Source organism: Microcaecilia unicolor, chromosome 9, assembly GCF_901765095.1.
Source record: "Microcaecilia unicolor chromosome 9, aMicUni1.1, whole genome shotgun sequence".
Classification (NCBI taxonomy): domain Eukaryota; kingdom Metazoa; phylum Chordata; class Amphibia; order Gymnophiona; family Siphonopidae; genus Microcaecilia; species Microcaecilia unicolor.
Genome location: NC_044039.1, coordinates 120,699,712 through 120,727,697, shown reverse-complemented (window position 1 = coordinate 120,727,697; position 27,986 = coordinate 120,699,712). Strand labels below are relative to the sequence as shown.

General features: G+C 43.3%; 1 protein-coding gene across 1 annotated transcript; it reads right to left on the bottom strand.

The window, feature by feature from the left end:
- Positions 1-1,758: 1,758 nt before the first annotated feature.
- LOC115477076 (zinc transporter ZIP6-like) lies at positions 1,759-22,794 on the bottom strand. The gene is made up of 2 exons (XM_030213692.1): positions 22,640-22,794; positions 1,759-2,662 (listed from the first exon to the last, which is right to left on the bottom strand). Exons 1-2 carry the CDS (start codon positions 22,792-22,794, stop codon positions 1,759-1,761), a joined length of 1,059 nt encoding a protein of 352 aa, XP_030069552.1.
- Between the last annotated feature and the right edge of the window lie 5,192 nt (positions 22,795-27,986).

The window sequence follows — 27,986 nt, the reverse complement described above, 5'->3', positions numbered from 1 at the left end:
CTGCAGAATGCAAATAAATTCATATAATTTCCACAATGTGATTTTCCGGATTTAATTTGTGATGTGCTATCTCTCACTGTTACCAATAACCTACCCTTCAATTATGGGCTGCTCATGTCTTTGTCAGTGGGCAAACTTACAAAATCAGCAAGGGATCAAATACTTATTTCCCCCACTGTAAGTATGGAACAGTACAGCACTTAATGCAAGACTGGTTAAGCAAGTAGTCACCTCTAGTTTTCAACCCTGATCAAAGCAGCTCTCAGACTACTTTATGATTTCTACATTGTGCCAAGACAAAGCTACTACAAGTTTGCTCTTATTGATGACAGTTTGTCATAAATACCAGGGACATTTTTGGACTGAACAATGAGGGTGGCATTTGCTCATGCCATTAACTCAAGACCGGAAGGATGAGGGTGAAGAGGGGTGCCTGCTTATCTCCTGGCTCCTCCTTTACTCTGCCCCCAAACTGTTCTGACAGTGAGTGCCATAGAGCAAAGCCAATATTCAACAGCATCATCCTGTTAAGTGCCACTGAATGCCAGTTCCTTGGCCATCTAGCACAATTTAACCATGCCTCTCCTGCCCAGTTAAATCACTGTATATCAACCCATGTATCACTTGAAACAAGGGGACAGAATCACCTTCCTGAGGAGTGTCAACCTGACTATAGCCAATTTTGTATGCTGAACTGGTTGAGGCCATAATATATAAAAAAATGTTCATGGAAATCTAGCTCCACAGCCAGTTACAAAAGAAGAGCAATATTCTGCTACTTCTGTGTTGAGTTTTGCACTTTATTACTATGAGGCTTATTTTCAAAGCACTTAGCCTCCCAAAGTTCCATAGAATCATATGGAACTTAGCCTCCCAAAGTGCTTTGAAAATATGCCTCTATATCTATTTTATATATTAAGTGATACTTCATAGTTATATGAATGTGACCTCTACAATCTTTAAACTCCAATAAAGATGATACTCACCTTTGATGGAATGATCAAGGCTACAAGTAACTTAGAGGGTAATTTTATAACTCTGCACAATAAAATATTGTGCGCACAGGCATACTTTCAAAATTAAAGCATGCATATACTTCTGCTTTAAAAATGACTCCAGGAAATTTATGCACTTACATTTATACCTGCCCTTTTGCTATGCACACATTTCCTGATTTTACAAGTATGTTTTATAAAGTATTTGCACAATCGATAACCCTTTCAACATTCTCATCTCTCCTGGGAATACCTCTTCTTAGTCCAGGTAAATATGTGCAAACAGGTTAGAAACATACTGTACAGGTAAATTTATAAAAGCCTAATTCAGCATGCAAAACTCCACCTGTAGAAAAGCCCTTTTAAAAATTATTCTGTCAAAAACATTTTAGAACACAAACACACAGATTACAACAATTAGGATTTCTACATAACACAATACGTTTACAAAGGTAAATTTAGTAAAGAAAATTGGCATAATTTGGCTGAGAATGTTCAATAAATAAAGTAAAAATGTCACTATGTACATCTGCCATTCGAAAGTTCTCTTAACCAAAGTAAGTGCTACTATTCTGAACTATAAACTGTAAAAGCAGCTAATTCGATACACAGAATTAAAGCCTTTACATTTCACATCAAATGTAACTTCAAAAGACTAGAAAAATAAAAAAAACTTAGGCTGTGAAAAACTCTACATTAAACAGCAATAAGTAAAAAACCTTTCAAGTTCTGGAAAAAAAAATGTAAAATAGTGTAACAGATACTACAGGTTTATGTTAAATACAATTCTATATTCAAATACTGAAATTAACAATATAACACCAAAACCTAACAGGATTCCAGCATTCTGCAACAGAAAGTATCCCCAACGGCTGTAGCCATGATCACTAGCATCATTATGCAACATCTCGGGCATCATGTCCACAAGAGCTACATACATGAATAAGCCTGCAGTAAGTGCAAATATCCATAATGTAACATTTTCTGCATAGTGGCCAACAAGAATCCCAGTAACCATTCCAAAGTATGCCAGCAGAGCTGACAATAAATTATAGAAAAATGCTTGCTTCACAGTCATGCCAGCGTTTAGAAGAACAGCAAAATCACCTAATTCATGAGGTAGTTCATGAAAAAACACAGCAAGAGACGTACTTAAGCCACTTGATAAACCTTCAGTAAAGGCAGCTCCTATTGCCAATCCATCACTCAAGTTGTGCAGTCCATCGCCCACAATCACCATCCAGGCTAAAGTGGCAATGCCAGCCTCCTTCAACTCTTCTCGTGAGTAACGCTGGGTATGGCTATGGGGGTGGTGGTTCTGGTGATGATGATGGTGCAGAATATGATGATAGTCATGATGGTGGTGAATGAGGTCATCTGACTGGCCAAGCGTGTCATGCAGATGTGAATGGCATTTGTTTTCACACCCTCTGGGCAAATATTCATTATAACTTTCTTCTGGATGGGAGTGAGCAATCATAACTTCCTCCTCCTCGTCATCTACTGGAGTAGGTGTGGACTGTGACTTGCTTTGCGACTCGGGCCATAGTAAGCTTTCAACATGAACTGTCGCATCCGAGTCAGATTTGTCTTCATTACTTGAAGGACGTAAATCAAAATTAGACAACTGCTTCTTAATTTCCAAATTGCAATCCGCTTTGTACTGTCTTAAGGCCGAAAGTAACGGCTACAAAACTTTAAATTAAATTAATTCTTTCCTAAATACTTCATTGAGGGTCTTAATGCTCATTGGGGCCTTTTACTAAAGTCTTGCCTCTCGGCAACCTGGAACTACTGCCGGCCCAACGCAGGGGCTGGCAGTATTTCCACCCCCAGCACGCATCATTTCTAGTGCTAGCGATAATTATGGAAAAATATTACTACAGGGGGTTACCCAGCAGTAATCAGGTAGTGCCAGGTTAGCATGGGAGCCCTTACTACCACCTCAATGGGTGGCAGTAAGCTCCCTCTGAAATAGCTACTCAGCAAGTGCAAACTTACCGCACGGCCATTTTATTTTTTCCAATTTTCATTCACTGCAGTAAATGGGAACCTGCATGCAACAAAAATGGCTGCCATCACTAGCATAGAGCCCCTTTTACCGCAGCTTAGTAAAAGGGCCCCATTGTGAGCCCTAGCAATATGAAGGAAGCCGGCAAAGTAGCCAGTGGGAATTTGTATCCCTTTAACACCCCATCCATCAAAGAAAGAATGTATAGTTTAATAAACTTGGTAAACTGTACTTCACGAACTTGGTAAACTGTACTTCACGATAAACATAACAGAGGCTTACATAAAAGCAAAATTAAAATAAAGATAGAAAGGAACGCTAACTTTAGATAGTGTCACGCTGGTGAGGAAAAGTGAGCCCTTGGGCCACTGCTGAGGAGCAGCAGCGGCAGGCAAATCACCCAAACAGGAGGCAAGGCAGACCACAGACAGACGGGCACAGGCCGGACTGGAGCAGCTGGACTGGAACAGAAGCACTAAGCAGACGCAGGAGAATAGTCCATGAATCAAACAGAGTCTTACCGGCAGGAAGCAAGGCAGAAGGGAAACCAGGAACCCAACAGAGTCTATAGGCCGGCGGCAATCAGTAGTAAACCAGGAATCCAGCAGGGACTTGGGCAGGCAGCAGACAGTTGAATAAACCAGGAAACAAGCAGAGTCTTGGGCAGGCCGCAAACAGTAGAATACACCAGGAAACAAGCAGAGTCTTGGGCAGACAGCAGACAGCAGAATAAACCAGGAAACAAGCAGAGTCTTGGGCAGGCAGCAGACAATAGAATAAACCTGGAAACAAGCAGAGTCTTGGGCAGGCAGCAGACCGTAGAATAAACCAGGAAACCAACAGGGTCAAAGACAGGCAAAGCAAGCTTTCAGGGCAGGAAACACAACAGACCAACAAGGATAAGAACACAACTGAAGACCTCTGTTGCCAAGGCAAAGTAGCAAGTTTCCAAGTGGTTAATAAAGGCAACATACAAGGGAGTTCAGCAGGTAAGGGTGCTGCTTAGTTCCAACAATCCCAAGCCAGTCTGGAAGGCTGGAAAATCCGGACCGGACCAGACCGGCATGACTTCTGGAACATGGGAAACTGCAAACAGACAGTCCATCGCAGCCACCAGGTCTAACCACCAGGTAGCGAGATGCATGAGAGCCTGAAAGATGGGCACAGTCGTGACAGATAGGATAAGTAAGAATAAAAAGAGAAGAGAAGATTATAGTATATGTTGGTCTGTGAACTGTAAAAAAAATTGCACATTTGGAAGAATGCCCAAGTTTGCCAAAATTAAAATATCTGGGGAATTGGGCCTGATGAAATTTTCTTTGATTATATATTGGGTGCACCACAGGACTATGAATAAAAGTTTTAAGGGCACGACAGTGCTGTTTTCATTAGAAACTGGTATATGGAGGTGCAGGCACAATCCTGAGTTCAATCCGACATGTGAAGAAACTGGTGCTAGAGATGTAGTTATCTGTGATGTCCCCTAACACAGGAACATATACTTTCAGCACAAAATGTTCAGGACATACAGTAGATAGTACAAAACAATACTTTATACCAAGCAAGAGGACAGTGTAGGTTTTACTCTTTTGACTCTAAATTGATCAGTGATTTATGACTGTGTATGGTACAAAAATATATGAGATGTGCATGTGCCACTGATTTCTGATTTCTTATTTTTATTCTCTCTGTTCAGCAGCATTCTCTGCAGGCCTCTAAGTCAGAGCAAGCCACAACTAGTTATATCTAAGTGTTTTCTGAGTCACTGTTTCTGACCCCTTGCTTATTTTTCTCTCTTCCTCTTTCCTGTATTTTCTTCAAATTGTGTTTACTTTCTTTTTTTTTTGCTCTATTTCTTTTCATTATTTGCCTTTTATACGGGACTTTGGCTTGGTTCTCTTTAATCTTCTACTCAAAACTCTTTCTATAACTGAGCTTGCAAAACTTATAAATATCATAGATTCAGTGGAGTACAAAAAACTCAGAGGAGAAAAAGCCTCAGAACCCTTCCTCCACTTCTATATTACAGAAGAAAGTATGGTAGAAATATATTGGGTAGATTTACTTCATCAGCATAAAAACCCCTTGAGAACTCAATTGTTAAAACTCCAATGAAACCAATTTCCATGGATCCAATTAAAGGCACGACGTTATAATAAAGTTCAAATTCAACCTAGCTTGAACATTTATGCAATTCAGCTCCCAATGCAGCACACACTGACAGTGACCAAAATTTCACCAATCAGGCTGTGTCAAGGTGCAAAAGCGTGTCAGCTTGGAACTGCTTTGGCACCTTGGCACAGCCTGATTGGTGAAACTTTGGCCAGAGTCGGTGTGTGCTGCATTGGGAGCTGAATTGCATGAATGTTCAAACTAAGTTGAATTTGAACTTTATTATGTTTAAAGCAATTTTTATTGTGCAGCACCAATATTTCAAAAGTAGTAAAAACTGCATGACATTACAGAGAAATTTGAACGTAGCAACAGAAATGGAAACAATATATGCTTAATTCATTTATGAAAAAAAAATGAAACCTCAAACTCTCTCCCCCCCCCCCCCCCCACCTAATCACCCTGCCCAACCCCTTAATTCCCACAGCAAAAAGTGTACGAAGTCATGCCTTTAATTGGATATTTTGAGTAGAAGTTTGTATATTATCTCTATCTCTTTCTTCCTCTATTATGATAATTAACTTTGGTTCTCTTTAATGACAGGTGGTGTGAAAGGGACAGGGAAATAAAGGACATGTTTTTAATTTGTAGTGCTGGCCTCCAAACCATAAAAAAGTGAGATGTGCAACTACCAACCATGCTTGTAGTGTTACCTGCTTGCATTCATAAACACTATATCAGGATTTTTTTATTTTCTGTACTAAGCTAGAGTATGATGGAAGTCATAGAAAGGTAGGAGGTGACAAGAGTGAAACTAGTCAACTCCATGTACCAAGATCAGTTGAAGAGGTGAAGAGTAAGCTCTAGATAAATGGAGAGGAGACTGATAGAGGGTGGTAGGCTGGATGGAATTGGAGAAAGTGTTTCCATAAGGATTCATGTTCTGGTGGTTTGGGTTATTTGGTGTGATTCAAGTCAGGTCAAATCAACAAGTACGGTCTCTTCGGTGGTAGAGCCTTAGGTACTGTGGCAGCCATGGCAAGGGTGTCAATAGTGAGTCTCTTCCAGTGCAGTCGGTCCTGAGCAGTTTCAGTAAAATCATTCATGCAGAGGCGGAGCTGATTTGTATCAGCCTTGATTTGTCTGTGGTAAGCACAGATGGGATGACTTCCCTATGAGGAAAGACTGAAATGGCTTGGGCTCTTCAGCTTGGAGAAAAGACAACTGAGGGGAGATTTGATAGAAGTATTTAAAATAATGAGTGGAGTGGAATGAGTAGAAGTGAATTGCTTGTTTACCCATTCCAAAAATACTAGGACTAGGGGGCACGCAATGAAGCTACAAAGTAGTAAATTGAAAATGAATTGGAGAAAATATATCTTCACTCAACAGGTAATTAAACTCTGGAATTCATTGCCAGGCAATATAACAGTGGTTAGCTTAGCAAGGTTTAAAAAAGGTTGGAAAGTCCATAAGACATGGACATAATGGACTTGGGTAAATCCACTTCTTATTTCTAGGATAAGCAGCATAAAATGTATTGTACTGTTTTGGGATCTTGCAGGTACTTGTGACCTGGATTGGCCACTGTTGGAAACAGGATACTGGGATTGATGGACCCTCAGTCTGTCCCAGTATGGCAATACGTATGTACTTATGTACCAAAGACGGGGATACTGCAGCCAACAATTGTGGTGGAGGAATACTCTCCAGGGAACTAAATGAAGCTCCCTCAGCAGGTGAGTTGTCTGCTATTACTAATCGCTTAACCCTGGGGGTGGCACGTCTATCTATAGGACCCTTAATAGATGTTGTAAACGTTCCAACCACCTTCTTCTTCTTTCCCATCGGAAGAAATACTGAAAGCTCAATAGGAAATTAATAAAATACTTGAAAATCTTCAGGGGATCCCAAGGGGCCTGGCATGCCCCTTTGGACATGCCCTGTGGTTGCACACCACAGTAGTGGTCCAATCTTATAGGGCAGAAAGAGGTGTGTGAGGGAGAGGTATGCCCATGTCCTGCACATGCGCCATACATGTGTACATCTCCTTACACTTATGTGCTATGCCAATGTTTCAAGTCCAGTCCTAGAGTACCCCTTTACCAGTCAGGTTTTCAGGATATCCACAATAAATATGCATGAACTTGATTTGCATGCATTGCCTCCATTATATGCAAATCTATTTCATGCATATTCATTGTGGATGCTGAAAGGAGAGCAGCCAACCCCCGAAGGAGGTGCAAGATGACAAAGCATAGCCTAATTCCACTGCTCAGTAGGTCTCCAGTCCCTCCTGCTCTCCCTGATATTCAGAACTTGCCATGATAACCGCATAAATAGGACTGCATAAAAGTCAGTCCTATCTTTAGGCGGGGCCCCATAGCAGGTTAAGTGCTAAATATTGCACTTAACCAGCTATGCTTTAGCTGGCTCCGCAAACCTGGAAATTCAATACTGAAGCCCAGACATGGCCTGGCATTGAATTTCCAGGAATCACACCGGCAGCAGGCAGCCAAACACAGCACTACTACTACTACTACTACTATTTGACATTTCTAAAGCGCTACTATGGTTACGCAGCGCTGTTCAATTTAACATAAAAGGACAGTCCCTGCTCAAAGAGCTTACAATCTAAAGGATAAAATGTACAGTCAGACAAGTAGGGGGTCATCAAAATGGGCAGTCTAGATTTCCTGAAAGGTATAAAGGTTAGGTGCCAAAAGCAATATTGAAGAGGTGGACTTTGAGTAAGGATTTGAAGATGGGTAGGGAGGGGGCTTGGCGTAAGGGCTCAGGAAGTTTATTCCAAGCATTGGGTGAGGCGAGGCAGAATGGGCGAAGCCTGGAATTGGCGGTGGTGGAGAAGGGTATTCAACTGCCAGTTGAATATTTACTCCAACAATTCTTTAGAAACTGAACCTGCCAAAGATATCCTAGTCTGTTTCGCAGGTATTTAACAGCCAATCAATTTTCAGCAAAGGATTCTGGAGCTGTCCAACCTGCATTACATTTTACAGTGCTTATTGCTGACTAAACAGAACATTGCTCTCAGCAAGTGAAGAAGCTGACACTAAAGTGACTTGACAGTATTTGCATGAGATCACGTAAACATTGTGGCCCTCCTTTTAGGAGCATCTTTGTGTGTAAATAAATGTGTAGATCACTTATACAGACAAATAACAGTTTGAGAAAGCTGCTGATCTACACCACATTTAGCAAGAGGGCGAGGCCAGGGCATGGAGTGGAAGTGGTTTTGGCAGACCAAAAATGCCAATGTATATTCCCCATTTTGCATGGGGAATATACATTAGTATGAAACAATCTAGACATCAATATTTACACCTGCTCCCAAGGCAAGCATAAGTGCCAGATGGAACGGACAGGAATAAAGACTGAATCCAGCTCCCAACTTTTCCAACTCTCTTCCAACATTAGTACCACCAAACCCCCATTATACAACAACCTATGAGACCCTTCCAAAAGGATCCCTTCCTAGTACAGACTGCTCCCATGAATTTCACAACCCCCCCCCCCCCAGAAAGCTCTCCTACCCCTACCCTTAATCATCAGGGCTCCCAGTAGTCTAGTGGGAGCAGGAGTGATCCTTAGTTGCTTTTACACGTCGATCCCAGATTCAAAATGGCACCTATGATACCTTATATGACAGCCTAACCGCTAGAGGTAGTACTAAGCGATGTAAAAGGACATAGACATGCAGTTAATGCATCCTTTCATACATTTTACAAAGTTTCTACATTTGTAAAGATTGGGAAATGCACAGTTCACCCTATCTGGATATCTCAATTCCCACCTCCACATCCTTTCTAAAATTAGGCTTTGTATCACTATCAGACTTATTTTCGAAAGAGAAGGGCGTCCATCTTTTGACACAAATCGGGAGATGGGCGTCCTTCTCACAGGGTCGCCCAAATCAGCACAATTGAAAGCCGATTTTGGGCGTCCTCAACTGCTTTCCATCGTGGGGATGACCAAAGTTCATGGGGGTGTGTCGGAAGCATAGCGAAGGCAGGACTGTGGCGTGATTAACACATGGGTGTCCTCGACCAACAATGGAAAAAAGAAGGGCATCCCTGACGAGAACTTGGGTGACTTTACTTGGTCCATTTTTTGTTATGACCAAACCTCAAAAAGGTGCCCGAACTGACCAGATGACCACCGGAGGGAATCGGAGATGACCTCCCCTTATACCCCCAGTGGTCACCAACCCCCTCCCACCCTAAAAAAAAAAACTTTTTAAATATTTTTTGCCAGCCTCTATGCCAGTCTCAAATGTCATTCCCAGCTCCATGACAGCAGTATGTAGGTCCCTGGAGCAGTTTTAGTGGGTGCAGTGCACTTCAGGCAGGCGGACCCAGGCCCATCCCCCCGCCTACCTGTTACACTTGTGGTGGTAAATGTGAGCCCTTCAAAACCCACCACAAACCCACTGTACTCACATGTAGGTGCCCTCCTTCACCCCTTAGGGCTATGGTAGTGGTGTACAGTTGTGGGGAGTGGGTTTTGGGGGGATTCGGGGGGCTCAGCACACAAGGTAAGGGAACTATGCACCTGGGAGCAATTTGTGAAGTCCACTGCATTGCCCCCTAGGGTGCCCGGTTGGTGTCCTGGCATGTGAGGGGGACCAGTGAACTATGAATGCTGGCTCTTCCCACGACCAAATGGCTTGGATTTGGTCATTTCTGAGATGGACGTCCTCGGTTTCCATTAATGGCGAAAATCAGGGATGACCATCTCTAAGGTTGACCTAAATTTCATGTTTTGGGCGTCCCCGACCGTATTATTGAAACGAAAGATGGACGCCCATCTTGTTTCGATAATACGGGTTTCCCCGCCCCTTCGCCGGGACGTCCTGCGAGGACGTCCTCAGCAAAACTTGGTGCTCCTTTCAATTATGCCACTCCACATGAGATTCTAGTTCAGTAATGAAGACTAGCATTTCCAGAACCATCTCAAAGCAGAATCTTCTTGGATAGGAGTGGGGAAAATAATGTTTTGGTTCATCAGTTCAGCATCCATGTTTCCATGTTTTAATAGTATAGCCAATGGTACCATTTGCTTTTGGATGCACATAAGAATTAATAAGAAAAAGAAAAACCTTTGAAAATATGAAGTCTAAGATTATTGGGGGCCTATGCTCTGAACTCAAAACTTTTTACCATGACTTTTACTTTGAGCTCTGAATATTTACTATTAGCTCTTGACTCATAACTTGAGCTCTCTGACTTGTTACTGGATTTGTACCTTAGCTGCAGCTACATTGACCTCGTTGTGTAATTCCTGTCCGAATGCCAGTACTGAGAGAATTATGAACACCTCTTGTCATCTTACCCATTGACAGACATGAGCTATGGACTGCGGCTTGGCAGAGCTTATTTTAAAGGACTACAGCCTTGAAGTAGTAGGACCAGTTGCATATTCACATATAGGCTATCCTTCAGAGAGACAGACACTACCTAATAAGCAGTAAGATTGCACTTATTTATTTTATTCTGGGTTATTTAAATCAGGAAATTTTCTCTTCAAAGTTCAAGTTCTAGCAAATCTGATTATAACAGTGTTCGAAAGTTCCTTTAGAAATATAGTTTCACATAGAAACAGTTTGGTTAACTGGAAGCACTTCTAACTTGAGTCGTGCTTGTTGTAAATTATTCTTTTCTCACCTAATAAACTTGCTAATCCAAGTTACACTTGATAATTTGCACGACTGATCGCAAAGGTGCAATTTAGCTTTTGCACTTACAAACCAACCTATAACCCTGGAGGAAACTCTGGATATCATTTAAAAACTTAAGCTAGCTAAATCACCTGATGTGGATAAATTTGGCTCAGAGTATTATAAAATCGTAAGTGATCTTATTGCTAACCCAATGCAGAAAATGCGCCTGGAAACCTTAGGAATAAGCAGCCAGGACACAGAACAGAATAGAACACACGTGATCTTGTTAAACAAACCAAGAAGGGATATAGAGTTCATGGGATCTTATACATAATAATATAAGAACAGCTATACTGGGTCAGACCAATGGTGCTTCCAACAGTGGCCAATAGAGGTCAAAAAGTACCTGACAGAAACCCAAATAGTAGCAACATTCCATGCTACCAATCCCAGGGCAAGCAATGGCTTTCCCTGTGTCTCAATAACAGTCTATGGTTTGTTGCCACTAACTTGTTGCAACACTACACATTGCAAGGAATAATCATGAGGATTTAATACTGGCCATTCTGGACACAGACAAAGTGTTTGATAAACTCTCATGGGAATATCTTTTGTGGGGTCTCTAGCAATTAGAAATACAGAGTTTTTGGACTGAGCGAAGGTCTTGTATAATACGCATGTAGATCAATTGTTGATCAGTGGTTGACTAACAGATCCATTTGAATCGCACAGAGGAGCTGAACAGGGTTGCAATTTTTTACTATCTTTGGAAGCCCTGGCAATGAAGATAAGAGAGTCTAGGGAGATTGCAAGATAAAGGTGGGCAATCAGGAATTTTGTGTAAACCTCTTTGTGGATGACGTTACTTTTGTTGAGAAAGCTACAGCAGTTATGAGGCTGATAACTAATATGTCAGAACCATTTAATAGCTTACTTCCTGTTCCGGGGCAGAGACAGCAAGGAACCAACGGAGCCGACGCAGCTCCCAGCGACTGCACTCGGGGCGGAGCAGTCCTCCTGCCCGCCCCCCTTGGTAAGACTGTGCTCCGGGGGGGGGGGTTGCGCGCTCCGGGGGGGTGCATTCACGTTCCGAGGGGGGGGCGCCATGCTGCACCCGGGGGGGGCGCAGCGGTGAACCGCCACGGGTGTCAGCTGCCCTCGCTACGCTTCTGCCTACTGTACCTAATTATACACCACTTCAGTAGCCTTCAGGCTTGCAGGTGCTTACATATTTAGGTACAGTAAGTATATTTCTGTTTCTGGAGGTCTCGCAATTAAAAAAAAAAAAGAAGAAGAAAGAGTTAAAGTGAGATTTGAACCTGGGGTACCTTGGGTTAAAATCCACTGAGCTGTTAGCTAGCCTATACTTACTTCCTGTTTTTGTTAGAATGCCTGTAATACGTCAGCCAGTCATAGAACATAGTATTCCTTTCTAGTTTCACTTTCGGGGAGAGGGAGGGGGACAGTAACCACCAGGAAATTATGCAGGGGTAATGCCTTAATCCCTGCAGTGGTCAGCAGCTCAATCAGATCACTTTTTTTATTTTTTAACCCTGGATGTGTTTGAAACAGGCCTAACTTAGGACATCTTAAATCTAAGACTTGGACATTTCGTCCTGTTCTATTATCAATGTTGGATGCAAGGAGGTTACATTGAGAACAGAAGATGGCATGAGCCTATCTAGCCCATTATGGGGGCTGAAGCCAGTAAGGCAAAGCTTGCCACCAATAGGCGGAGCTTGCCACCACTTTAGTTCATCCAAAACAATGGCAAACACTATTGAAAACAATAACAAAAGCTTATTAAAAAATAATGGACTATCTATGTGTGGTCCATCTGTAAAAAGTCTAAAGCTGTTGCAGTTGGATAGGCAGTGTCTTAAAAAGTGAGGATAATAGATTTAAAAAAACCGTATTTGACAGCTTTTTTTATTTATTTGAAAGGTTTCCATATCTAGATATAAATATCATGAAATAAATTGAATATCGCTAAAACAGCTTAAAAATTATTGTAGCTGGTTAAAACAGCAGTTATAAACTGTATTTTATGCTCATTTTTCTACACTGTTCTATAGAATACAGTAATACGTGACCAAATTTCAGTGAGGATATCCTGTTTCCTGATGGGTTCATGTTAACTGTTGTTGTAATCCGCCTTGGGAAGCCTGGGGCACATGGAATCACATCTTCACCTCATCTCTTTTGTAGAAGTTTAAATTTTAGATGCACAAATGGATTATTCTGTTTTGAGCATGTTTCAGGGACATGTGGTTTTATAAGTCAAAATAATAAAAATAAATATTTGGCTTCATGCAGATCTCCCATTTGTTGAAGCATAACTAAATGGGCTATAAGCCCCTAATGCAGTCCACTGGTTTTCTTACATTTTGTTCTTGTGATGACTTATATTGTGCCAAAACTGAAAACTCTTATCTCTTCTATTTGATTGAAAGAGCTCATTGTGAATACTATCCACCCTAAAAGGTTGTTTTATGGCTGTACATGAGGCATATATAAGTGTGTGTCTTTATTCCTAGTCATACAGCCAAAAGTTATATAATTATTTCAAGAAAGCCAGTTAATTGTTTAACTTATTCATAACCACAAAGGCATGGTATGGTCACATTTTCAATATAATAATACTAGAGCCCAGCTAAGGAACAGATTATTTAAGTGAGTTTTTACTGGACCAAACTTTCCTTGTGCCATCCCCATCCAAATGGATAGGCAGTGCCTTAAAAGGTGGAGGATAAAGGATTTTTAAAAAATTGACATTTATATTCTGCATTATCCCACGCAAACTTGAGTTCAATGTGGCTTATATTTGAAAATACAGTGAGACAGAATAATAGAATTCAGTAACATCATGGGAGCAGGTTGATAAATATGTCTGAAACATTTAAGAAAGATGAGATTACGTATGACTACCTAAAATTCTGGAAAAAACTAAAAACTAACCTGTTTAAACAGGCATACCCTACCAATCCAACATAAATGCCTGATCTCTGCAACACAACAAAACTAAAGTACGTAATGGACATAACACAACTCTTCCGTTGTACGATTCCCTAATGTGGCTGTGCCACATGAACTTTATCTTACCACAACATCACTTTATATTTGTTTACACTGGAGTCTCCAAACGCCTCTCTGGTACTATGTAAGCCACATTGAGCCCACAAATATGTGGGATACAAATGTAAGAAATAAATAAATAAATATATACCCAGCTGGGCATTTAAAAGTCTGTCCTTTAATGATGTGGTATGTTCAGAAATCAAAGCCATAAGTATAGACAGTTATTCAAACATTATTACATGCACACACCAGAACAGGCATCCATACACATATTGTAAAAATAACAACTTCTACAGCACAACACAGTTTATTCCAAATTGTTTAACCACCCTTAGATTTTGCCTTTGGTTTAACAAGTAATACCATGTGCATGTAAGGTCTAGATAAAAGAATTAAAACAATAAAAGTTTAAAGAAAAAGTCCATAATATTTAATACTTGGTAACAATAATGAAACTGTGATGGAATATTCACATAACAGGCTGCCAACAGATTTATTTTCCACTGAACATAATTAACTTTGTATGGACTTGGCAGCTAATAGTGTGCTACTGGCTACTGTATTTTTGTGGTGTATTGTTTGCCTTTATAATAAAATCACACTCATCTATATATAAACACACGGTGGGAGACAAAGATTTTTTTTTTAAATTCCATTTACAACCACACAGACTTGAAGAAGAAATAAATATATACAGCAGAATTGGACAATGTTGGCACATTTAGACTGACTCTGGACAGAACTTCTGCATGAAAGAAGCTCTTCCCTCATTATTCAATACCTGTCTTTGAAATAGTAGTAATAAAAAAAGCAAGGGCATTTTTACAATATACCACTGCATTCCACAAAACAAAAGGAGCAAGTTCCTACATACTGTCTTTTTCTTTTGATGTACACACAGGAAAAAAAAAAAGATGTTAAATGCTCCCAGGTTTTAACCTAATGTTTAAAAATCTTTATACTTTTTAAAATAGTAATTCTGATTGTTGAGCTCCTGATTCTCATGTCTGTTTTGGTGGCCCTTTACTAGGTGAAAACATCTCTGCATGATTACAGGGAGTCCCCATAACCAGCTCCTCCAAATGACATAATGATTATGATTTAGAACTAATTACTACTCTAATCTATGAAACTGATACTTCCTCTGTGTACATCCGTATGTTGCAGAAGCTGGTATGCTTGAAAATATAAGTGAGATCAAATAAAAATGCTATGAACAATAAAGAATTACAACATAGATGTAGCAGCTGATAGGTTTCTTTGCTTTGTTTAGGGTGTACGAGGATGACGGCTGCGTAGGGCAGGTAGGGCTGAGCTGGCTTCAAATTTTTAACATCATACCATCTCATGTTCTCAATCTAACCTCCTTGGTTGGATGTCCTGTTTTTGGACCCTCCTAGTCCCACCCAAAACACCCTCCTATGCACCCCCAACATGCCCCCTTGCTAGATCAACAAACTGCAGTGCGGACATTTTTTCTGCTTTTTAAAATTGCTGTTTGAACTATTTTGGCAAATGGACCTTTTGGGGGGCATTTTGAGATATCTATGTGCTTTAAAAATGAGCACATTAACCATCCTTCTGACTTTGAGACATGTAATTTACAAATTTTTAGAATCATTAAAAATCCAACAGTTGGCAATTCTCGTCTCCTGAGCTCTGAGCACATCTGACAGGGCCCCCCCTAAACGTTTGGACCCTGGGCTAATACCTAGTTTGCCTATGCCTTAATCCTGCTCTGCCAGTTTCTTCCCATCTAACCCTCCCCCGGTAGTGCTTCGGCATCTTCTCATCTTTACCTTCTTCTACTACTAGCCGTTAAGCCCGTTAAAACGGATGAGTATTGGTATGGGGGTTTTCCAGGGCCCCCTCCCCCTGCAGCTGCAGGGCCCCCTCCCCCCACCTCGCTGCCACTGCAAGGCCCCCTGCTCTCCCTCCTTCCCTGCCAGCTCCAAGGCCCCAGTCCCTCCCCCCCAGCTCCAAGGCCCCCTGCCCTCCCTCCCAGTTCCAAGACCCCATTCCCTCCCAGCTCCAAAGGCCCCCCTCTGTTCCTTCCCCCATCCCAGCTCCAAGGGCCCCCCTCCGTCCCCCCCCTCCCAGCTCCAAGGCCCCCTGCCTGCCCTCTCAGTTTCAAGGCCCCAAGTCGTCCCAGCTCCAAGGGCCCCCCTCCGTCCCTCCCAGCCAGCTCGAAGGCCCCCTTCTGTCCCTCTCTCCCAGCTCCAAGGCCCCCCTCCTTCCCTGCCAGCTGCAAGGCCCTCTGTCCCTCCCTCGCAGCTCCAAGGCCCCCCTCCGTCCGTCCCTCCCTCCCAGCTCCAAGGCCCTCCTCCTTCTGATACCTCCCATGTCCAGCATTTCTCCTGCCCTCCCCCTCCCCCCCCCCAAGGTCGTCACCACCGCCCCCCCCCTCCACCCGGCCCGGGCCCTCTCTTCGTTATTGAACTTACATCGCTGAAAACGCAACAGGGCAGATCAGCTGAGCTGCCTTCGGCCTTCCTTCTCTGCCTGTGTCCTGCCCTCGTGTGACGTAGCATCGGCGAGGGCGGGACACAGGCAGGGAAGGAAGGCCAACGGGAGCTCAGCTGATCTGCCCTGCTGCATTTTCGGTGATGTGAGTTTAATAGTGAAGAGAGGGCCCGGGCTGGGTGGAGGGGGCGGCGGTGACTCCGGGTGGGGGGAGCGGTAGCAGCAACCTCGGGGAGAGGGGAGCGGTTCCCTCCCTCCCTCCCCTTCGCGCAGTTTCCCTCTCTGTCCCGCCCTCGTCATCACTTATTGACACGGGGGCAGGACAAAGAGGGAAGTCTCTACTACGCATTTGCGGGTGAGTACGGTCACTCGCATTTTATATGTTTGATTGCTCCATCTCCCAGCATTCCCATGCATCTCCCAGTGTTTCCCTCTTTCCTCCCCAGCATCTCTCTCCCCTTCCCGTATCTCCTCATCTACCCTTAGAATCTCTCCATCCCCTATCTCTCCCAAGCACCTCCCCCTCTACCTCCCAGTATCTCTATCTCTCTTCTCTGTCTATCCCTCAGCCAGAACCCCAGACCCACAAGCTGTAGCAATAAAAGGTAAAATTATGTCTTACCTGATAATTTTCTTTCCTTTAGCTGCAGCAGATGAATCCATCAACTGGTGGGCTTTGTGTAGCGGGCTGCTCCAAGTCTGAGCTGGCTGATGCTGCGGCCGTAGGAGAGCTGTCTGCTTCCCACGCTGACAGCACTGCTCTGCGCACCATTTTGTCTCTCCCCACCGAAGCGGCTCCTGCCAGTCAGCTGATGGCGGTTTCGGAGCCATTGCTGACGGCTGAGTCAGAGACTCTTCCTTCAGCTTCTCCACGCTTTTCGGATGCCTGTTTCGTTTTTGGGGGCTCTGGGGATCAGTTTTCACCAGAATTTGTTTTGTTGTTGCACTAAGCTTTCCTGTTAAAGAAATCTGCCTCTCAGACTGTTACTCAGGCTCTTGTGCTCCCTGTTCATTCCTCGGAGGCAGGATTGGAGCATTTGTTATCTGTTCAGGACTCTCTCCCTTCTAAGAGGAGGAGAACTGCTTCTATTGCTGAGGGAGTTACTTTGGGACCTGGGTCCTCTTTGCCCTCCTTGGCTGCGCTGTCAGGAGACTCCCTTCGTCCTTCTAGGACAGCAGATTTTGAGGAAGGGGAATTGAAACAGGAAGAACCTGATGACCCTACCGCTGTGCGAGTTTTTCATAAGGATGAGCTTGCTCCCAGTTCATGAGGCTATTCAGGAGTTCATTTCTGCTCAATGGTCTGATCCTGAGGGGAGTTTTAAGGTGGTTAAGGCAATGTCTCGCCTTTATCCGGTGGTTTTGGATCAGGCGGACAAGTATGTTATTCAGCAAGAGGATCCGGAATGCAAGAAAAGCTTCTCCACTCAGCCAGCAAGGTTAGAGTTGTGATAAGGCAAGTAAACGTGACCATAGACAGAAGCAGCCAACCCCAGAACTACCATACCCAGAATCTCTTATGAGACTGAAAGAGTGGGGTGGGCCCAAAAACACAGAAGGGACTGCTAACATTAGCAGGAATGGGAGTAACTCCAGGAAAAGGGGGCCAGTTACCAGCAGTGGGAGCAGAAGTTAAAAAGCCCAATTTCTGTGGTTGCGAAATCAATATATAATTCCTCCCAGCTGTGAGGAGGGAAAGGCAGATCTCCTGAAAGCTCTCAGACGTCAGGGAGGTGAGAATATCTGCTCAGAGCTAAATGAATCTATGGAGTATATGGACAGTGGAAGAGGGAAAGGACCTGCCTCCAGAACTTCCTTGCTTAGAGGAGCAAGCCAACATTGAATGGGAAGATACAAAACCAAACCTTTCCAGCACTTAAAGGCAGTGTGGGAGGCCACAGGAGTTTGTTACTGTGAAGTGGGAGGTGAACTGCCAGCCTTGCTTACTGCAGGGCCTCTGAAGTGTCTGAAGAAGGAAAGGTGATTTGATCATTGTTTTTTTTTTTTTTTTTTTCGTTTGAACTGAACTTTACTGGAGCCTGTGAACTGAACTTTACTTGAACTTGTGAACTGAATTGAGCCTGAGTTTTGAATCTGGCTTTTGGAGTGTGCTTTGTGGAACTGAGCCTGAATTAAAATTTTTTTTTTTTTTGAACGGAGTCTTGATTAAAGTGTGGGACGGCACCGGAACCCTGTGCACTGAACAGGACTTCCTGTTACAACCCCAGAGCAGAAGTGGAGGACCCCTTTACAGAGTTCATCAGTATGTGGTCCCAGGCACCATAAATCCCCTCTTCACGTGCCTTCAGTCTCCTCGCTGTGGATGGACATAGGCTTTCTCTGAGTGGCTGGGAGCTTTTAGGTAACTGTTTGATGACAAAAAAGAGAGGAACAGCGTCTCTGACTAGCTGTGACTGAGTATTCACTGCCCCAATTTGGAGCCCCCAACCGTCCACTGTGATAGACACAGTGACTGCCCTACCCTGAGGAGGCCGCTAGGGGGCGCTCGCCTACAAGGAATAGGGAAAATGCCATGATCTGGTCCCTAGGGGAAGCTCCAATTGGGACATCAGGGTAATGACCTGAAGGGGCCAGCAGAGGGAGCTCCAGCTAAGGCCTGAACATGGGGACCAGGGAGTATTTGTAGCATAAGTACATAAGTACATAAGTAGTGCCATACTGGGAAAGACCAAAGGTCCATCTAGCCCAGCATCCTGTCACCGACAGTGGCCAATCCAGGTCAAGGGCACCTGGCACGCTCCCCAAACGTAAAAACATTCCAGACAAGTTATACCTAAAAATGCGGAATTTTTCCAAGTCCATTTAATAGCGGTCTATGGACTTGTCCTTTAGGAATCTATCTAACCCCTTTTTAAACTCCGTCAAGCTAACCGCCCGTACCACGTTCTCCGGCAACGAATTCCAGAGTCTAATTACACGTTGGGTGAAGAAAAATTTTCTCCGATTCGTTTTAAATTTACCACACTGTAGCTTCAACTCATGCCCTCTAGTCCTAGTATTTTTGGATAGCGTGAACAGTCGCTTCACATCCACCCGATCCATTCCACTCATTATTTTATACACTTCTATCATATCTCCCCTCAGCCGTCTCTTCTCCAAGCTGAAAAGCCCTAGCCTTCTCAGCCTCTCTTCATAGGAAAGTCGTCCCATCCCCACTATCATTTTCGTCGCCCTTCGCTGTACCTTTTCCAATTCTACTATATCTTTTTTGAGATACGGAGACCAGTACTGAACACAATACTCCAGGTGCGGTCGCACCATGGAGCGATACAACGGCATTATAACATCTGCACACCTGGACTCCATACCCTTCCTAATAACACCCAACATTCTATTCGCTTTCCTAGCCGCAGCAGCACACTGAGCAGAAGGTTTCAGCGTATCATCGACGACGACACCCAGATCCCTTTCTTGATCCGTAACTCCTAACGCGGAACCTTGCAAGACGTAGCTATAATTCGGGTTCCTCTTACCCACATGCATCACTTTGCACTTGTCAACATTGAACTTCATCTGCCACTTGCACGCCCATTCTCCCAGTCTCGCAAGGTCCTCCTGTAATCGTTCACATTCCTCCTGCGACTTGACGACCCTGAATAATTTTGTGTCATCGGCGAATTTAATTACCTCACTAGTTATTCCCATCTCTAGGTCATTTATAAATACATTAAAAAGCAACGGACCCAGCACAGACCCCTGCGGGACCCCACTAACTACCCTCCTCCACTGAGAATACTGGCCACGCAATCCTACTCTCTGCTTCCTATCTTTCAACCAGTTCTTAATCCATAATAATACCCTACCTCCGATTCCATGACTCTGCAATTTCTTCAGGAGTCTTTCGTGCGGCACTTTGTCAAACGCCTTCTGAAAATCCAGATATACAATGTCAACCGGCTCCCCATTGTCCACATGTTTGCTTACCCCCTCAAAAAAATGCATTAGATTGGTGAGGCAAGACTTCCCTTCACTAAATCCGTGCTGACTTTGTCTCATCAGTCCATGTTTTTGTATATGCTCTGCAATTTTATTCTTAATAATAGCCTCCACCATCTTGCCCGGCACCGACGTCAGACTCACCGGTCTATAATTTCCCGGATCTCCTCTGGAACCCTTCTTAAAAATCGGAGTAACATTGGCTACCCTCCAGTCTTCCGGTACTACACTCGATTTTAGGGACAGATTGCATATTTCTAACAGTAGCTCCGCAAGTTCATTTTTTAGTTCTATTAATACTCTGGGATGAATACCATCAGGTCCCGGTGATTTACTACTCTTCAGCTTGCTGAACTGACCCATTACATCCTCCAAGGTTACAGAGAATTTGTTTAGTTTCTCCGACTCCCCCGCTTCAAATATTCTTTCCGGCACCGGTGTCCCCCCCAAATCCTCCTCGGTGAAGACCGAAGCAAAGAATTCATTTAATTTCTCCGCTACGGCTTTGTCCTCCTTGATCGCCCCTTTAACACCATTTTCGTCCAGCGGCCCAACCGACTCTTTGGCCGGTTTCCTGCTTTTAATGTATCTAAAAAAATTTTTACTATGTATTTTTGCTTCCAACGCTAATTTCTTCTCAAAGTCCTTTTTTGCCCTCCTTATCTCCGCTTTGCATTTGGCTTGGCATTCCTTATGATCTATCCTGTTACTTTCAGTTGGTTCTCTTCTCCACTTTCTGAAGGATTGTTTTTTGGCTCTAATGATTTCCTTTATCTTACTGTTTAGCCACGCCGGCTGACGTTTAGTCTTTTTTCCCTTTTTTCTAATACGTGGAATATATTTGTCCTGAACCTCCAGGATGGTGTTTTTAAACAGCATCCACGCCTGATGCAAGTTTTTTACTCTGCGAGCTGCTCCTTTCAGTCTTTTTTTCACCATTTTTCTCATTTTGTCGTAATCACCTTTTCTATAGTTAAACGCTAGCGTACTTGATTTCCTAGTTTCACTTCCTTCAATGCCAATATCAAAACCGATCATATTATGATCACTGTTATCAAGCGGCCCTCGTATCGTTACCCCCTGCACTAGATCATGAGCACCACTAAGGACTAAGTCTAGTATTTTTCCTTCTCTTGTCGGCTCCTGAACTAGCTGTTCCATGAAGCTGTCCTTGATTTCATCAAGAAATCTTATGTCCCTTGCGTGTACAGATGTTACATTAACCCAGTCTATATGGGGGTAATTGAAATCCCCCATTATTATTGTGTTGCCCAGTTTGTTTGCGTCCCTGATTTCCTTTAACATTTCCGCATCCGTCTGTTCGTCCTGGCCAGGCGGACGGTAGTACACTCCTATCACTATCCTTTTCCCCTTTGCACATGGAATTTCAATCCACAGTGATTCCAAGGAGTGTTTTGTTTCCTGCAGAATTTTCAATCTATTTGATTCAAGGCTCTGAACTCTTCCAGAACTAGGAGGAGGGGCCCAGAAGGGGTGTGGTGCATAATTGGAAGTCCTATATAAACAGTACCTCCCAAGGAGAAGGGGAGACGAGATGAGAGCCTGGAAAGCCTGCTGGAGGAGGTGTATCGGGAAGATGGAAGAGAGAGAGAGAGAGAGAAGGAGACGCTGAAAGTCTAGGAAGGTACATACCAGACCAGGTTGTTGATGTGAACCAGACCATGTTGTTGAGGGACTTGTGAATTGTTTAAAATGGACTAACAGCCGTGGGGTGGAGGATAGGACTGTAAGGTCAATGAGAGTGAAGAAAGTCCTATCCAGGGGTGGTGGCTGTTTTACACTGAGACACCTGTCTCAAAGTAAAGGGGCTCAGTCAGTGTATTTGCAAGTGAATGATACTTGGAAAGAAGTTGATCCCCACAAGACTGAACCCAAGTCCTAATAAACTGAATTTGCATATGTTGACTTCCAAATTTGCATATTTGTGAAGTCTGGAGAATCCGTGTGAGAGTCCCAGGCAAAGTACCGTGGGTCACTGACTGTGACCCAGAGGAGTGACTGAGGCACACGGGACATAATGGAGAGGGATTTCCAGCAAGAGGAAAGTACAGAGCAGTCACCCTGAGTAAGGGAGGATCCCAGGATATTGAGGTGGGTGCTTGCCAGTGACTGGGAGAAGTCCAGCTGGAGTTCTGCTTAGGAGCCTGGGTCCACTGAGGCCAGATAGAGAGCAGGTACAGCACGTGTCTTTATAAACTGTTGTGAAGCCAAGCGCTAAGGAGCCTCAAGAGGGCTTAGTTCAACAATACCCTGAGAGGGGATTATAAAGGAAACCACTTTGTTTTGAACTGTTTGCTTCTGTGTTGTGCTTGCTGGAGTTACCTGGGTTTTACCATTGGTGGTTTGGAACTGCTTTGGTTGGCACTGTCTGTGGCTGAGCAGTTTGCCTGGCCAATTGCAATACATAGCTTGGCTTGGGAGCCAAGGGAACTCCGAGGAGAGTGGTAAATGAGACTCCAGCCAGCAGAGGGCTGCATTTCCGAAGCTCCAGTGGCCGGGAGGTTTACACCACCTAGTCTGTTCGGTGGTCTCGTACCTTCTTCCTTCACTGCAGAACTGGTTCTAACTAGTTCTGATGTAGTGTTGTTGTTCAAGGTTCTCCACGGCTAGGAACCTAGCTTCGCACCAGGTCCACATAGTGTGCAATAAAGATGATACGTAGGCAGGCAATGTACTTGCTGGCACAGCACATCTTCACAAAACTGCAGTGCAGGAAATTTTGGGGACCTATAAATGTACTCACTCTGCTGCTCCCCAGTATCTCTCCACACTTGTCCTTCCCTACACCCCTTCCAGTGCACTCCGCTCCATGGATAAATCCTTCTTATCTGTTCCCTTCTCCACTACTGCCAACTCCAGACTTCGCGCCTTCTGTCTCGCTGCACCCTACGCCTGGAATAAACTTCCTGAGCCCCTATGTCTTGCCCCATCCTTGGCCACCTTTAAATCTAGACTGAAAGCCCACCTCTTTAACATTGCTTTTGACTCGTAACCACTCGCCTCCACCTACCCTCCTCACCTCCTTCCTGTACATATTAATTTTGATTTGCTTACTTTATTTTTGTCTATTAGATTGTAAGCTCTTTGAGCAGGGACTGTCTTTCTTCTATGTTTGTGCAGCGCTGCGTAAGCCTTGTAGCGCTATAAAAATGCTAAATAGTAGTAGTAGTAGTAGTAGTAGTAGTAGACCCCCACCAGCCAAACCAGGGGCCCAGACATAATTTGCGGGGGCCCAGGCCCCCATGGCCCCCCCATAGCTACACCCCTGGGCTGCATCCAATTCTGACTTGGATGCTCTTTTAAAAATGTTCTTCAATACAATTTACTTGCTTTATATCCCAAAGTGATTACAGTTCTTGACCTTACAACCTACATGTAGCACCAGTCTCTCTGGGACAACTGAAGTACCAGGTGACAGTGCTTGCTCTGATGTGCTCAGCTGTTATGAAATGGGTTAACATCAAATGAAAATTATAGATCTAGCTGTCCTTCAGTGCTGATGCTTGTCTTTTGTATTATACTGTTATCAATAATATCTGATGATCTGATAGCAGGTCAGAAGGTGATTGGCTAGTGAAACCCACAGGAATGTCTTGGACATCATTCTGGACACTTTCTGGGGTTGACTTGACCGCATTGCCCACTTCCTTTGTTTCACAACAGCCAGACAACAAGTTCACAGGTCCTTTTCAGACATGAATGCCTGGACATGTTTCCAATCATAGACAGTTTTTGCTCTGCTCGAGCATGCAGAAGTCTGTCTTTAGAACGAGTGATTTGAGTCTAACAGGCATAGTATGGCAACCTCTGCAATACTTACTATTTGTAGCAGAGGCTGTTACCCCTACAGGTAGTAGGAGAAGAGCCTTAATAAAATGTTATCTCCTGCTGCCACAGGACCAGCCTCAAGTTAAGACCTGTGAGATTTTGCATCTCTTATTGTGAGACTGTTTTCACAGCAGCAGGAGATGAGGTCTTATTAATGTTTCTCCTGCTGCCAATGGAGGGGGATCAGAGAAGCCAAGGGTGGCACATTCTATAGTTGGAAGATTTACTACTACTAATCATTTCTATAGCACTACTAGACATACACAGCGCTATACACATTATATGCAGGTACTTTCTCTGTCCCTAGAGGGCTCACAATCTAAGTTTTGAGGCAATGGAGGGTTAAGTGACTTGCCCAGAGTCAAAAGGAGCTGCAGGGGGAATCAAACCCAGTTCCCCAGGATCAAAGTCCGCTGCACTAACCACTAGTCTACTCCTCCACTCCACTACTAAGAAGTGACTTCAATATGCCAGATATTGATTGGGATGTCCTGGCTACGGGATCATCTAGAAGCAAAAGATCTTAGATTCCCTACAGGAACCAACACGGGATTGACTTGGGGTTTACGAATGAAGAGTACATTTCTGAGGTCAAGATGGAGAACCATTTGGCATCTAGCGATCATCGTATGGTATGGTTCAATATTAAAACAGAAGAGAGGGCTCATTCAAGATAAATTTAGGATGTAGAACAGCAATGGACAAGACTGAAAGGAGCTATATTAAAGGCAACTAACCTTTATGTTAGAAAATTACATAAAATTTACCATTGCTATGCTAGAGATTTAAGGCCAATGAGTGAAGTTTTCTCACAAGCTCCAACCATGTCTAGCACCAGCTCTAGCAGATATACATTCTAAAAACTGACATATTATAATCAATAAATAGAAAATAAAATTGTTTTTTTTTTACCTTTGGGGCCTTATTCTATAAAGGTTACGCTCCTAAATTTACACTTCTAAATTTATGAGCATAATTTATGCTCCAAAATTATGTCCCTACATACATTTAGGAGCATAAATTATACTCCTAAATTTATGAGCATAAATTTATAAGCATAAATTATGCTCATAAATTTTAGGAGTGTAAATTTAGGAGCATAACCTTTATAGGATAAGGCCCTTGATGTTTATTTATGTTAGTCCTAGTCTCCAATTTCTGCTTGCCTCTGTCTTCCATTCTTGTCATAGTTTTCTTATCTATTTTGGCATTTCTTTTCTTGCCATGTTCACCATCCACCTTCCCTCTGTGTTCCTATTTGCTCTGTCCAGCATCTCCTCTGGGTCCTTACCTCTCTCCTCCCACTATGTTCAGCATCTCGACTCTCTGTCCCTGTTCCTATTTTTGACCTGTTCAGCATTGACCTTCTATGTCCCTAAGACACTCCATATATTCAGTATCACTCCTATGTATCATTATCCACCTCCTCTGGTTGAGCATGGCCCCTGTGTCCCTAGCTCCCTCTCCATATTGAGCATTGCTCCTCTGTACCCCTGTCCCCCTCTCCAAGGCCAGCATGTCTCCCTCTTTTCCTTTCTTTTCCTCCTGCCTTCCCCCAAGGGCCAGCATCTCTTCCTCACTCTCTCTGCTCAGCCCCCCCATCCTGTTATTTCTCTCTCTCTCTCTCTCTCTCCTGAGCTTCCCTCCCTCCTAGTCTAGTCATTTATCATTCTCTTTGGTATGCATCTCACCCACCCCACCAGTGGTCATCTCTCCCTCTCTGTCTACTCAGTCTACCTCCATTCTGGCATCTCTTTCTCTTCTCTCTGCTCAGCTCCTCCGCTCTGTTCTGGCATTTCAGATTCTCTCCGCCCCCCTCCACAGCCCTCCAATTTGCCTTAGGTTGTCAGTGGTGGCAGTTCACATTGGATTGATTTCCAAGTCTGCTTTCATATATTTACACTACAGCAGCAAAGGAAATACTTTAGAACAAATGGTATTTAGAACAAATGAAATTCGTATTCACCCTGGTTATTAACATAGTACACTAATGCAATGTTTTATATCTGGTCTTTTGTTTTAAAGTGACCCACCATTGCAGCTCAACCAAAATTTAGGTGTCCTTTTACAAAGGCATACCAGTATTTTTTAGTCCGTGCATTAAATATGCATGCACTAAACGCTAGAGACGCCCATATATTCCTATGGATGTCTCTAGCATTTAGCATGTGCTAAAAACGCTAGGACACCTTTGCAAAAGACCCCCTTAGTCACGTGTCTGTTTGCAAAGTTCTTAGACAATAGTGGTTGTTTTAGAAGCTCTATTCTTGTTTTAAAGCAGAGAACATCAGAAAAATCTTATGTGCCCTAATTATTTATTTGTTTAAAACAAAATCAATATTTTATCAGATGCAATGGAATTATGTTGTTGTTACTGACCTAATCGCTATTGTGCTAGCCACATTTTGTTATGTACTAATGGCTGTGTAAGTAACAGTCCTATGCATCACTGAGTGATTGGTAGTATGTCTCCTTTGTAGAACTAAGATAGGAGTAGTTTGGGTGTGCTGTGAATGCAAACAGGAGAGCTCCTATCACTTTGATCATTTTAAAAAATCTGTTTTTCAATGTTTGCAATTTCAGTTTTAAAACTCAATTTATTTTTAGAAGTACTTACAATAAACCTGAAATGCTGAACACTAGTGTCCAGTGGTGATACTCTGTTGTATAGCTGATGGCATTGTTTGAACAAATTAAAGTTAGTGCTGAAAAACACATTATTATGTCATCAGTTATAAAATGTGATTTTAAGCTCCTTTCTAGGGAAGAAAATTGCATGCGTTTTCCTTATGACTGCAGAAAATGCAAAAGTATTTCCCATTTTTCAATCTCTTGTGTTGATTATTATTGTTGTTGTCATTGTGATTATTGTTATTATTTTGAGCTTCATATAGCGTCCTGCTCAGGGTGCCTAATAATAGCAGTAATGACCAAGGAAAGGGCTGATAGAAAACTCAGGAGTCCACCAAAATACAAGGATGTATTTATTATGAGTCCCAAAATACTACTACTACTTATTATTTCTATATCGCTACTTGAACATGAAGAGACAGTACTTGCTCGACAGAGCTTACAATCTAATTAGGACAGACAAACAGGACAAATAAGAGATAATGGAATTACAAAGGTGGGAATTCAACAACAAATAGTTTATGGCATTCAAGGTGACCCACCATGGCTGAGTTTTGTCATGATATACCTATGTCAGGGGTCCATAAACTGATATGCCAATTTTATAACACTGATTAGTAGAAATTGTTGAATATTTTTAAATTTAATCAAAGTTTGTACTGCACAAGTGGCAGCATCTAACAAATGCTGTTAGCAAAGTAAAGTTTAAGAATATTCAAGAATTTCTACTAACAGTTATAAAATTGGCATATTACAGTTTGTGGACTCTTGACACAGGCATATCATGCCGAAACATGGCCGTGTCGGGTCACTGTGAATACCGTGAACTATTTGTTGTTATTTGGGTCTCATTATAAATAAATCCTTGTTTCTTGATGGACTCTTTCTTGTTACTCAAAACAAGATGGCTGACAAACTGGCTGCTTTGTAATCAACTCAGTGAGCCCGTCCGTCTGGATCCCTTCCCTGCCGGTCCCACCGCCGACTTCATCCGTCCCCGCATTGTGGGAGGCTCTGGGCATTGGATCGTTGTCGGATCGGCGTCGGTTCGGTATCCGATGGCGTCCAACCGCGACCCCTCCATCGGTCTCAGCTGGGCTGGGCACTGACCTGAATCGGCGCTTCCTGCGCCTCCTACTTCGTGTCACTGGCCGGATCAGCTGGCTGAAAACAGTGGAATCAGCCAGTTCGATTGACGGGGGTTGTACCG